The sequence below is a fragment of the Pantherophis guttatus genome, chromosome 1, assembly GCF_059756535.1.
Source record: "Pantherophis guttatus breed Tessera chromosome 1, ASM5975653v1, whole genome shotgun sequence".
Classification (NCBI taxonomy): domain Eukaryota; kingdom Metazoa; phylum Chordata; class Lepidosauria; order Squamata; family Colubridae; genus Pantherophis; species Pantherophis guttatus.
This window is the reverse complement of record NC_142063.1, coordinates 153,436,088-153,449,009: the sequence shown is the minus strand read 5'-3', so window position 1 is coordinate 153,449,009 and position 12,922 is coordinate 153,436,088. Positions and strand designations below refer to the sequence as shown.

General features: G+C 34.8%; 1 protein-coding gene and 1 long non-coding RNA gene across 8 annotated transcripts in view; one reads left to right on the top strand and one right to left on the bottom strand.

Annotated features, from left to right (window-relative positions):
• Positions 1 to 12,922, bottom strand: part of METAP1D (methionyl aminopeptidase type 1D, mitochondrial) — a 92,914-nt gene that overhangs the window by 18,818 nt on the left and 61,174 nt on the right. For all 4 annotated transcript variants that reach the window (XR_015731841.1, XR_015731840.1, XM_034427333.3 and 1 more), the window contains exons 4-6: positions 8,570 to 8,718; positions 7,722 to 7,764; positions 1,816 to 1,979 (exon numbers count right to left, since the gene is read on the bottom strand). Coding sequence is in view for 2 of the 4 variants with exons in the window: in XM_034427333.3 (XP_034283224.2) it covers positions 1,816 to 1,979; positions 7,722 to 7,764; positions 8,570 to 8,718 (356 nt within the window). In the remaining 2 variants the exon portion in view is untranslated. The remainder of the gene's footprint in view (positions 1 to 1,815; positions 1,980 to 7,721; positions 7,765 to 8,569; positions 8,719 to 12,922) is intronic.
• The window catches only part of LOC117671518 (uncharacterized), a 103,488-nt gene that overhangs the window by 36,406 nt on the left and 54,160 nt on the right, over positions 1 to 12,922 (top strand). The window lies entirely within an intron of this gene.

Sequence of the window (12,922 nt, the reverse complement as noted above, 5' to 3'; positions counted from 1 at the left end):
TTCCATAGCAGAGCTAATTATTCCCACTGTGACCTTCCTGATCTACCCTATTCCTAGCACATCTCATCTGCACGCCTGTTCCTTTGGGTAGATGGTGTCAGAGAATATGAAAAACCCTATAATGAAACCATTTTCATGATGGAGAAAGGCTACTGGAGTTGCACTTGCTACAAAGAGGCTCAATTATATGAGTAATTGTGATAATTTTCTACATTCATAGCCTTCAATGGGGGGGAAAAAGAATGAGAGCCACAAAGGAAAATTACTTTAACAAGAAAGTACAGAGAGTAAAAATGGAAGAAGAGACAAAAAAAAAAAAAAAAAAAAAGAGGAGGGGGAAGGGAAAGAAAAAAAAAAGCTAGGAGGGGAAAAAAAGTTTAAAAAATAGATCTGGTAGGAAGGAATAGCAAGACAGGGAGAACAACACAACTGCTCAAAAAGCCTGTGTGCAGCTGTGTTGCACAATTAAATTGAATTTTTTTTCCCCCTGCAGTTGATGAATGTGACTACTGCAAATGTGCCTCTGTAGTTAGCTATCATTTGTTGTTCTGTGACAGGAAAAGGATAATTACCTCTCAGAGAGAATCAAAGGCTGACATGCCCTTTAGACACTGCCATGAATGCCGTGCTCGAGAGAACGCTTGAATAAGAATCTTGTCTTCTCTGCCCCCTTCGACTCGAGCATAAATTTTGTTAAAATGCAAGCGCACCACCAGTAAATTTGTTGAACTCTAGGTGTTCAAAAATATGGAGGTGCATCCATCGACTCATCCCATTTGCAAAAATAAAACTACATTTTGAATTCGCTTCTATTATATTCATGGACAGTAAGATAGTGAGATATGCATTAAATTTCTTTTCCCAGTAGGGGTCTGATTCAACATTTCCTATGAAAGAACAGAAAAGACACTATCCTTTTTCCCCAGGCTAGTTAGCCTATAATTTAAAACTGTCAAAAACACAATTTTATACAAAGTCTTCAATAAAAGCTTCTCGGATATAACCCAAAGTGGTTTTACTAAAGTTTGATTCAGACTCTGTTACAATATTTTTAAAGCTATAAATACATCAAACTGATATTTTGCTGCTCTCTTTTCTTATTTTTTGTAAAGCATTTGGGGGAGGGGGGGGAAGTATAAAAATAGCATAGTCTCAGGATGCTTAGCAATGCATGTATTATAGCCTTAAGATACATCTGCCTCTCCTAATGGTGTTAATAAACACAGGAAAAAAACAAGATGGACTCTTACAAAAATGACCAGTGCAGAAATTATGAAAAACCTTGTTTATATATTTTAATCATGTTGAACACGATAGGCCAATATAATGTTATTAGGTTTTACCAAGATTAGAAGAGAACCGTCCCAAAGGAGTCATCATTCTTTTTTACACTTATGCGTTTTTGGAATAAAGGAGAAATGTTCAAGTCCTTCATCACATTAACAAACACCTTACTTGGCACTATTTGTTATCATGCAAAAAACAGATGAATTTACATAAATCTTAATACAGCCATATTGTATTAATGCAGTCCAAATTGCTAGTGATTATATTGGGGAAAGGGTGAATGCAGTTTTAGAAACATTTTTTACTTTTTTTTTTTTTTAACAGATAGTTTTCCTGACCTGGTCTTGCATAATTCACCATTTAAAATCTTTTCTAACCACCTTGGGGGAACAACGGGGTTCACATGGTGATATCAGACTGAAACGATGATTCTGAATCATAAAACTTGCCATCAGCTTTAAACCAAGTCACCAATAGCCTTTGTCCTATTTGGGCAGCTTTCCCATTACTCCTCAGCATAAGGCTTACCTGATTGTGTTTCCAATTACAGAGAAAGGAGCCCCAGGTCTGCAAACTGCAATTCCTTCATCTCTGCATTTCTTGGCAATCTCCACTAACTTTTGACCAGCCTTATCCACATTCCCTACTAGCAGCGTTTCGGATGTATCACCATGGTAGCCGTTGAGATACACCTAAACAGATGCAGAAATGTAAAAAGAAACACTTTTACAGGAACTCTCGGATGGAAGCTTAATTAGGGTACACTTTGGGTGTATTTCAGGGGCAGTTCAGCGTAACGTGCAAAACCAAAACTCCCAAATCAAACAGGGAATAGACTTTTGAAAAAGGAAGAGAAAGAAAAATAAATTTTCTCTATCATACAAGCAGCTCTGAAGACAGCATCACAAAAACATTGGAGGCATAGGTTTCTTTCCCAGATGCAAACCACAAAAACAATAATTTCAAATTAAGGCTGCAGTTCTGTACAATTAGGTCATGCAGGTTCCATTGATGTCCGTAGGATCTCACAGTGAAAAATAAAATTTGTCAAGGCAGAAACATTTGACAATGAACAAATTCTCCAGTAAGAAGGAAGCGCAAAGTTAGGGATTGGGAAACCTCATCCACTGTTTTAGCCACAGCTGGTCATCAGTGTAAGGCGAGACATCTGTATGTCTCCCTTACTTCTCATTTGATATTCTTTCCTCATTTACTGACAAGTGACTGAATTCACACACATTGTAATCTCTTGATTCTTGCGTGAACATGCTCCTATTATCTGTTATGTCAGATTAGATCTGCTTGTGATAGAAAATATAAAGTAAGCCAGTAAAGGATAGACAACAGCAGGCATGGCTTTCAATATGATGTTAAAAGATACAGCAGGCAGTACTTATGGCCTATGGAACAGGTTATAAGTTTTCTTTAAAAATCTATCATGAACTACACTTGTCATTTGCATTAGCACATGTGCAAAATAAATAAAAAGCAAATCATTATGCAGAACAGCAGAGGGCACTTATTTATTCTAATGTAGTCAAGCCTCCATTTAATGGACTCCCACAGCAGACTTTGGATGCAACAGACCAAATTTGCATCCAAACCTTTTCCCCAAATAAAGAATAATTCTGCTGCATCAGAAATAATTTGGGTGAGGCAGTTACATTTGTTTTTAATTTTGCCATATTCATAGTAATTTATGTAATATGTGCATTGGTATAATTAAGCAAAATGACAAACTATCACAATGGTACTTTCATATTTAACAGACATTTGGGAATAATGGAATTCCTCCTACAAATGGTCTATTAAAATTAAGAGAGACTGTATTTGAGAACTAGGCTAAGTCATTATCAGTATGAATAGCTATGCTTTCAATACCTTTGGGCTATTAGATTATTAGATTAGATTATTAGATTACTTAGATTATTCAAATCTAAAACAGCATTTATAACTCCTTGTCATTTGATGATTTTTTAAAAAAATGTTATTTGATAGTCTTCTTTCATAAATCTAGACATGGATTTTCATGCAACAGGAAACAACATTCTCAGACATAAAAATATTCCTCTTGTCACTGTGATTTTATGGAAGTGGAACTTTTAATAACTGAAAGATTTTATGTTAGAGTATTTTATAGATTCCTCAATCGATGAGAATCTTAGTATAAAGCTTTACATCTGGAATTAAAGAATACAATTAAAAAACTGATCAATAAGGTGTAGCTGAGAAGCAATGTTTTGGCTGCCTCTTGCTTTCTTAAACGTTTCTTTTTACATTAATGAAAGCTAGTAAACACAAGCCCATACAAAAATCTGGGATATTCTATACAAGCTTCCATTAAAATACTCCTTATATGCAGAGAGACAGATTCTCAAGTAAATATACATAAAATGGGATCATAATAATTGTTTTCATTTGCTAAATTATGATTGTCTATTAACCTATAAAATAACTGCCTGATCATTATTGGTTAAGAGCTGTGATGGGTTGATAGCCACTGAAGTAAACTAATTGGTTTCTTTAATTCTTTAAACAACATATGAAGCTCAGGTGACTGAGGCTTATAAAACATGTTTCAAGGTACTCACTATTTTTTCCAAAATAAGTGAACTTTAGTTCATTCTTTAAAAATCTGCAGTTACAGAAGAGCATTTACATTTGATTGATTAGTTAATCATTTTATCTTGTGCACAATCACAAACAAATTATTCTAAAATGTCATGTACTGTAATTGTCCCTTTTTTGGTCCATAATAGTTTTTTCTACCAATAAATTGGCCTAGTTATGCCGTTTGGAAAGATCAAATAATGCTTCCTCAAATTCATTAAATTCAACAAATTATTACAGAGCAGCAATCTTTTCTATCATTATATAAAAAAGGATAAACAATAATTGTAGAAGTGGTTTTCCTTGGATGTTTAATGTGCCCCCATTTTACTGTAAGAGCAAAGATTTTCTGCTAAGGAAATACTTGAAATTAAAATTAAGAAATTGTTAGATTGGATACAAAGGTAAATATGCATGTCACTTCAAAAATAAATTTATTAACAAGATTTTTTTTCAAATGATCAAAAGTTCTTTTAACTAGAATTTAAATGATTGAGAACGAAGCAAGTAAATGTGGGCTGAAGTGCAAGTTAAAGGTTTTTTTAATTATTTTCTTATTCAGCTGCAGCATATCTGAGCATAGCGGGTTGTTTTTTTTTTAAACAGAGGGAAATAGTAACATATGGAAAGGGATTAAGCTTCCACTCACTGCATGCTGTGGTCTTCATCTGGATGAAACGAAAACATTAAGAGAGCAGCATTCATATGCTGAATGCACTGTGTGATTTGACTCTTGCTCTCAGTTTCAAAATATGTTTACTCAAAAGTAAGTGTCACTGCATTCAATAGAATTCACATCTTATTGCTAGAGAAATAATGGGTGATCCCTAAGCAGGGAGAAACTGGCATGAGCAATCAATCCAGAAGATTTTAGTTTCCATTGCAAGCATAGGTGGTATTATGTATGATTGCCCCAAAGGTGTTTTTCAAAAGGCAACTGAACTTCCTTGATTTTTTTCCTTGAAAATGTTTTGCTTCTCATCTAAGAAGCTTCTTCAGTTCTGACTCAGTCAGAACTAAAGAAAGCTTGTTGGATGAGAAGTGAAACATTTTCAAGGAAAAAAACCAAGAAAGTCCAGTTACCTTTTGAAAAAGCATCTTTGGGACATAGCTGCCATTGAAATTATACCTAATTCAAAGAAAACCAAGAAACAGTGAACATACACAGGAAGCAGTAATCACAGGTAGGAAGCAGAACTGATTACCTTGCCAGATCCGGAGAGATGCTGAACTTTCTATTTTTAGCCAGTTCCTGTAGCTTTCATCATGCAAACAGCTGTAGTGATCCACTATGTGCACTATGACAGCTACAGGAAATGTCTGAGTATAGAGTGTTCAAGTTTTAAAGGGAAAATCCTTAGGCAACAAACCCATGGGAGAATGTGCAAGCCACTGGATGTATAAATAAATGAACAACAAACACCTGGAGCAGCAATGCACAGCTGGAGGCCCCAGGACCATGTATGCCTCTTTCCAAATTTTGAAAGCTGAAGTCTAAAAAAGGCCATATGCATTGCCCTAATGCATACCGTCTGATATCCTGAAGATGTTTTGGATTATAGTTCCCACAAGATATAGTCAGCATGATGAATGATCAGAACTTATAGGACTCAAAACATCTGGAGAGAATCAGGTTGCCTATGCCACTGTTTATGAAATTCCCAACTCAGTGCCCTAATACATGATAGTAGTATACCCTTAACATTATCCCATCAAAGGCATCTGGAAAACTTAGGTATTCCTGGGAAAAGGACACATTTCACATAAATATGTAGAAAAGCATTTTTCATAAAGTAAGATTTGGATCTGTCGAATGTGTATGCACAGTGTAGGTGGTCATGATTGGGTAAGGCAGGCAATAAGGGGATACCATGAGGTGATGGGGCAGGACTACAAAGACAATGAGGGTTCTGAGAAAACAAAGGTAACAGTAGCAGAGTTGGAAGGAACCTTGGAGGTCATTTAGTCCAACCCCCTGCTCAAGAGGCAGTATTTGATGTACATGGTTTTTATATATCTTGTTTTGCTTTCCCAGTACCTTGGCCTTCTAAATGTGTTATGGCTGAACTGAGAATTTAGTTTTCTGGGAACATATATTTTGGTGGGGGCTGATTTTAGCTCTCCCCCCCCCCCGTTCTCATTTATCAGGTCACCATATAAACTCTTGAGATTAAGGTGTATATATATATATATATATATATACACATTTTGAATACTTGCACTTAAATAGCTTATATTAAAAGTTTTAGTGTTAAGCATGCTTAATCAGAGACACAAAAAGGCGTAAAAATGCACATTCTGGTTATATACCATACTGGCATTCCCCAGAACACATTGTTTTTCTCCCTGTATTGGTCAATCTGGCTATTTTGGTGGTGGCTATAATTTTCTGAAAAGAAATCTTCCAGAAAAAGGGGTTTCTGATATTTTGAATAAAACAGGATGGGTTCCAAATAGAAAACCAGGAAACACTTCCTGGAAGATACACTATTGAAGAACCAGAATGGCTGGATCAGCTTCTCTGGAGAGAAAAAATAATAAAATATTCTGGGGATCAGAACACAGAATTTTGCACCCAACCACAAATTAATACTTACTATAATATAATAATCTAACTGTCTTATCTAAAACATAATCAAAAGTATGGCTACAATTCATAAGTTACACACACACACACACACAGACAGACAATGGGCATTTTAGATCAATATTCATTAGCTGACTGTAGAAAAAGAAGCAAATACTGAGAAAGCAATAATTATGATTTAAAAAAAAGACAGCTGAAAAAACTGGTACTGTAAGATGTAATAAAACTAAAGCCATTATTAAAATCAAGGAAGCATTTGTTGTTTCAACATTTATAAGTTCAATTCACATAGGATTTCAATCTTCAACATTCTGGGGAAAATATATTCAAAATTTCAGGAATTGTAGAAAAATATGTTAATAACACTTTTTGAAATATTTACTTTTTCTAAAGATATGCAAATAAAGGACATAAACTCCTCATGTTTTCTTTGCTCATATATCAATACATTTTATAATGAATACTCATCATAGCAAATGTTTGTTTTTGCCATGTTTTAAGTCTACACATGTACCTTATGCCCCTAGCGGGTTCTATAAACCAGCTAAGTCAAGGAACTGGGTTGAAACGGAATCAGTCCCACGGGGATACCTGAGTACTTTGGATTAAGTGAGCTGTGGATCAGGTTGTGCATCCATGAGTAAAGAGTTCAAGGCTCTTACGCCACAAACAGAACACAACGCTACCTTTGAGGATTTTAATAAATGTAGGGAACACAGCCAGCCAAAGGGTTGCTGTCCAAATAGACTGACACACAGGCCAATGTAGCCTCTAATGACAGAGTAAGATAATGACAGGCCCCACTCAAAATCAGCAGGAAGAGGAAGATCAATCTTGGCAGAGTGAAGGAAAAATGCCGGCTTTCTTCATGTTAGCTCATCTCATACATATCTGCCTTCAGCTGCTGCCCCAGTACTGGGGCGCTCTGCATTAACTACACGGTGGATCAATAACAATTACATCTTCTCAAAAACATGACACATAGCAGGATTGGGCTGACATTTCACTTAGGCCAACACTGATCTCAGTGAATCTGATTCCAGCCCTAAATTCAAGTCAAGCCTAGGTCTAGTCAGAATAAGCACAGAGAGGAGAAAACAACAATAACAGTACAAGAGCTCTTGCCTTAGCTTTGGAATAAAACCTTTGTACATTTGTGGTTTAGTGTTCTTCCTACCGTGATTATAAATTTTGAAAATCGATCCAAAGCAATAATAATAATAAACAAATTACTTACTGTGACATCAATGTTAATAATATCGCCATCCTGGAGAGGGCGGCTTAAGCATAATCAGAAAGGAAAGGGAAAAAAAAGATACATTTAATGGTGACAGGCAAATCTTAGTTAAGACAGAGTAACAAAACAAATACACTTTATCCCATTTACCCCAAAGCCACATGAAAAGCATCAATATAATTGTCAAGTAGAATGGAAGGAGGCAAAGGGGATAACTACTTTTAATATTGAGATTTCTACCAGTTCAAGTTAACCCCAAACAATAATTTAAATAAAAGAAAGAATCCATAATATACAGCAAAGGAACAAAAATCACCATTATGATTATCTTATCATCATGGAAAGAGTGACATTTGGCACCTCTTATTTTCTGAACAGGTAATATTCATTAATAATTAGCAACATATTCATGTATAATTAACACACACACTCCACCTTTAGATTTCCAGAAAATTAGTATAATTTTTCTGTTGAGTGACTTTTCTGTTTTTGATGATATATCCCAGACTGAGGTACTATATCATGCTGGGAAAAGAGATGGCGAAGCAATAATCTTTGCTTTTATTATTATTATCCCCCTTTGATAAGTGCCAACATCATTTTCTTACTGCACAGCAACCGGTGGCACTTTTTTTTGATAAAATATAGTAACCGAGCCTGGCTGCTGTATTCATCTCGATTCATTTGGGTTAACGGAGAACTTCCCTGCAAACCACATGGAATATGTAAAGATCTGTAATGTGGCATATTAAGTAGGCTGAATGGATAGTATGTTATGAGAGGGTAACATGGAAAAAGGACATGGATAGCCACATAATCTTAATTTGCAATAACAAAAACATGAGTACCTGTCAGGAATTCCATGGCTTACCACGTTGTTTACTGAAGTACACACAGATTTTGGAAAACCTTTAAATCCTAGAGGTGACGGGTAACCATTGTGCTTGATTATTTCATGGTGAACCAAATAATCTATTTCTTCTGTAGTCATGCCAACCTGAAAGATCACAATTTCAAATTTGTGCTGAATTAAGTGCCTAATGCAGTCTGCATATTAAATAAACATGGCTAAAGCTTTTTTTTAAAAAAAAAAAAAACAACAAAACCTACACACACTCTATTTCTATTGAGTGGCTTAGTATCAATGCATTCTTCCAGGAAACATTTGGACCTCTCTAAGACCCCCCAATCATCCCCTTCCAAAATACCACTAACAGGCAAGGTCGCTTCTCCAAGCTTCCTTTGATCAGATTTACTGTATATATGCAGCAGAAGGTCAGGAAAGTACAATCAAATATATTCTACCACTTTTTATGGCTGCATACGTGAATGCTTCTTTAAATAAAGTTGTTGTCTCAAGTAAACAACTACCTATTTTGAAACTTCTCCTCTCAACGTAAAGTATTAGCTTTTTAGCTGCAGGGAAGATTTGAAATTTCAAGCACTATTCCATTGCTTCAAGATCTTTTGAGGGAACACTGCCACTGCATCCTGCTCCAGCTATAACTCTGACCTGAAGTGGAAGAAATGGATAGTGCAAATGGCATATTGTGTCATGCTGCATCCAGACTTCTTGGAAGCTCCCATACAGAACAAGATAGGCACCACTCTTAGGAAAGTGAATCCTTTGCTATACAATAGTCGGAGCCCTAAGAAATACTCCATTTTGTCCTTGTTCACATGGTTTAAGTGCATTCTGTCCACATAATCCTCTTTTGCATTCCCAGTCCACTGTCAGGCATAAGAGAAACGCAATTACTTGGTATCAGGCCCTGCCTTTTTGTTCATCTGATGTTCTAAAACCCTGTGTGTACGTTTGTTGAGAGTGCTATATAAATACAGGAAAACCATATGGTTCTCCTGTATTTTATTTTAACCACATCTGCATTTTCCCATACAATCATCTTTTTCTTAGCAGTTTAGGCAAAATAATTTTATTTTTCCCACAATCCACATGATTTTCCACTGTGCATTGCTGACTATATTACTCCCTGCTTTTAGAATTGCCATCCCATTTTAATATTTCAACCTGCTCCTGGAAGCAGTGTAAGCAGCAGATATTCCCATATTAGCATTTCCAATCCAGCATCCCAATTTTAGATACCTATCATTTCCAGAAACATTCATTTTTGCAGCTCAAATTTTCTAGATTTTGAGTTATAGTGGAATTGATTATTTCTGGTAAGAGTTTGCAACAAAGGTCCATATCATGTTTGAATATAAGTAAAGTATGGGAAAATGAACTTTAAATATTATCATTGCAACTCCTTTTCCTGGAACAGTGCCAAGCTAGGAAATAGGTAGGGCTGAACTTTGAAATTTAGTAGAAAAACCTCTCTCATTGTCAAGAAGTGGCTTTGAGTGTTCCTGCGAAAATTGGCTGTGATTTGAATGAGCTATAAGCCCATGAATATGATACTTTAACAAAGGAATTATGATGGGTATAAACTATCTGTAGCTTTCTTACTTTACAAAGATGTGCAGTTACCTGCAACATACCAAAAGAATTAGGAATTAGAAACAAAACTATTGAGCAATTCCGTTTTTCATTAAAATAGATATTGTGACTGAAGACAGGGAGAAACAAAGAGATAAGTTGTTATCTCATCATACTTGGATAACAAAGTTTGGGTAAAAAACATGATGGATTTCGGCAATTTGAATCTATTACTTTTCTTTCACAGTAAGAATCCCATCAATTCCAGAGATGGGCCGTGACCTCAGTGCCTTCCAGCTAAGATGCAACCTCTAAATAAACAAGGCAACAAAATTGCTGTCTATTAGTATATATGGCTGTTAATTAATTCTCCAATTATGTCCCTTGTACATATTTAATTTTATTTTATGAGTGTGTCGGTCTATATGTATAATCTTTGGAAGGTTTTTTTAGTTATGATTGAAATAAAACCACTGAGTTAACAATAGTAAAACTGTAATAAGGAAAAGAAAATGATACTAATCATTTCAGTATACAAAATAATATAAAAAACCAATTTATCAATTCGTATATAATAATGAAATGAAAATGCATCTTAACATTAAATTAAAATTCTGTGAAAATAGTTAATTGAGGAATAGGGAAACATTATTAGGCATTAGTGTCCTTGAATAATCAGTACAGTATTCAATATACAGATTCTATTTGCTCAAAAATCTTGGACTAGTGCAAATCTGCCTGATTTACTGTAATAGTATTGCTTGCTCCAATTTACTAATCCATACATATAATTAGTAGCATTTTTCTTGTGATTAGTTTTGCTGCCATCAAAATTAGTTTTCATTGATAGATCTGTTTTACGTGCATCAGACTGAAAAAATAACATGAATTTTAGATAAAAAGCCTATTTAACCAATCTTTAGTGATTTATGGAAATATGACTACATAAGTAACATTTTACACACTACGTTAATCGTGGATTTAGTAATTCTTTTATAAAAGTAACCCAAGTAGAGTTTGATATTACACTTGTAAATATCAATTTCCATTAATATACTAAAGTAATCTGTTTTGGCAAAACAGACAGCATGTTTGATAACAGACATTTAAACATTTTTACTTCCAAAGTTCATTTTTTAAAAAATATATTTAATACTAAAATTAAAGTCACTACTTGAAGGAGTGATTATAACATTATACATGGTACTTATAATCTGCCATCTGGATAAACCGGAACCACTGCAGTTTGTCCATCATACAAAATCACTTTTTTCACATACCCTTGTTTAAAGAGGTAACTAGCAATATCTCTCTGCCTATCAAAACCTGTGCACACTATCAATCAAAACTTATTCACAAAAGCCTATGAAAAGTATGTTTACATAATCCATTACTTTTAATCTTAATATTATTATGTTTTTCTTGATAGCTCAAGACAATTTTGATGGTTGCTGTTTACAACTATTCATTCCAATATTTATTAAACTTGAGGACACGCAATTTAGTATCTTAAGATGAGTTTGCCACTTCCCCAGCCCAAACCTTAGAAGAGTTTCTCCAAAAGTTGTCACCAATTTAATTCTTAACATGAAAGCAGTTGCTTCAAAAGTAATTTATTTAAGTGTCTTTCTTATCAAATGTACTGTCTGAGGAGTCCTTGGTCTTCTCTGAGCTTGGTGGTTTTCTTGCAAATGTTTCATTACCTAAGCTAGGTAACATTATCAGTGTTAGTCTAGCAGTGATTAATACTGATTGTCACTGCATTAAGTGTTTGCCAGCTGAGCTTCCATCCTAAGACTTACGGTAGCCTGGCCGAGAACTTTATCACGTCTCTGTAGTAACAGAGATAAGACTGTCTTGTGATTTCTGAGCTACTGCGCATGTCCAAGCTTAAGGAAGAAATTTCCTGATCTTTTTCCTTTGTCCGGTAACGATGTAGTTAGCTAGTTTGTTTTATTTTTTTATAATAAAATGTTTCTTAGAATATATTCGGGTTTTCTTTCTTTGAAAATATACAGCATGGAAAACAAGATCCATTCACCTCTAATTAATTACAGTTTCCCCAGGGGGGGAACGAGGCTGATTCACGCTCCGACACTGATGATGTTACCTAGTTTGGGTAATGAAAAGTCTGCAAGAAAACCACCAAGAAATGGACCCTCCATTTCAGCTCTGAGCTATACATATTCTCCTTTCTTGGTAATGTACTATCTTTTCTGGCTCTGTCCATTTGTTAGAATGTGATTCCTGGAAATGAAATTCTTGGCTGAAAAGAACTGCATGTTCTTGGTTTTAAGTTTATTACTACCATTATCTCATTACAAATCATATTGTATAATATTTGCATCTAACATGAGTCTTTTAGGTTTTAGTCTTTCCTGTATTGCAGATTCTACCACAATTTATTATCTGATAATACAAAATAAGTTAATTAATTTTGCCAGAATGCCAGGTCTTTAAAGATATCTCACCTGGGAAATTTTTATGGTTATATCATTTTTAATCAAGCAACACTGTGAAGTCAAGCATTGTTCAAATTGTGTGTGTTTGTGTGTGTGTGTGTGTGTGTGTGTGTGTGTGTGTGTGTGTGTGTATTTTCCCCTATAATTGTGTTTAATTTAGAGTTTGTAGTTCTGAACATTTCAGGCTTGCCTGATCATTTCAAGTTATTCAATTTGTTTATTTTTTTATTGTCACAGTGTTAAATATTTCCATTAATTTCATCTTGGCTCTGTTTAATTTATAACCTGCAATTTTACATGGT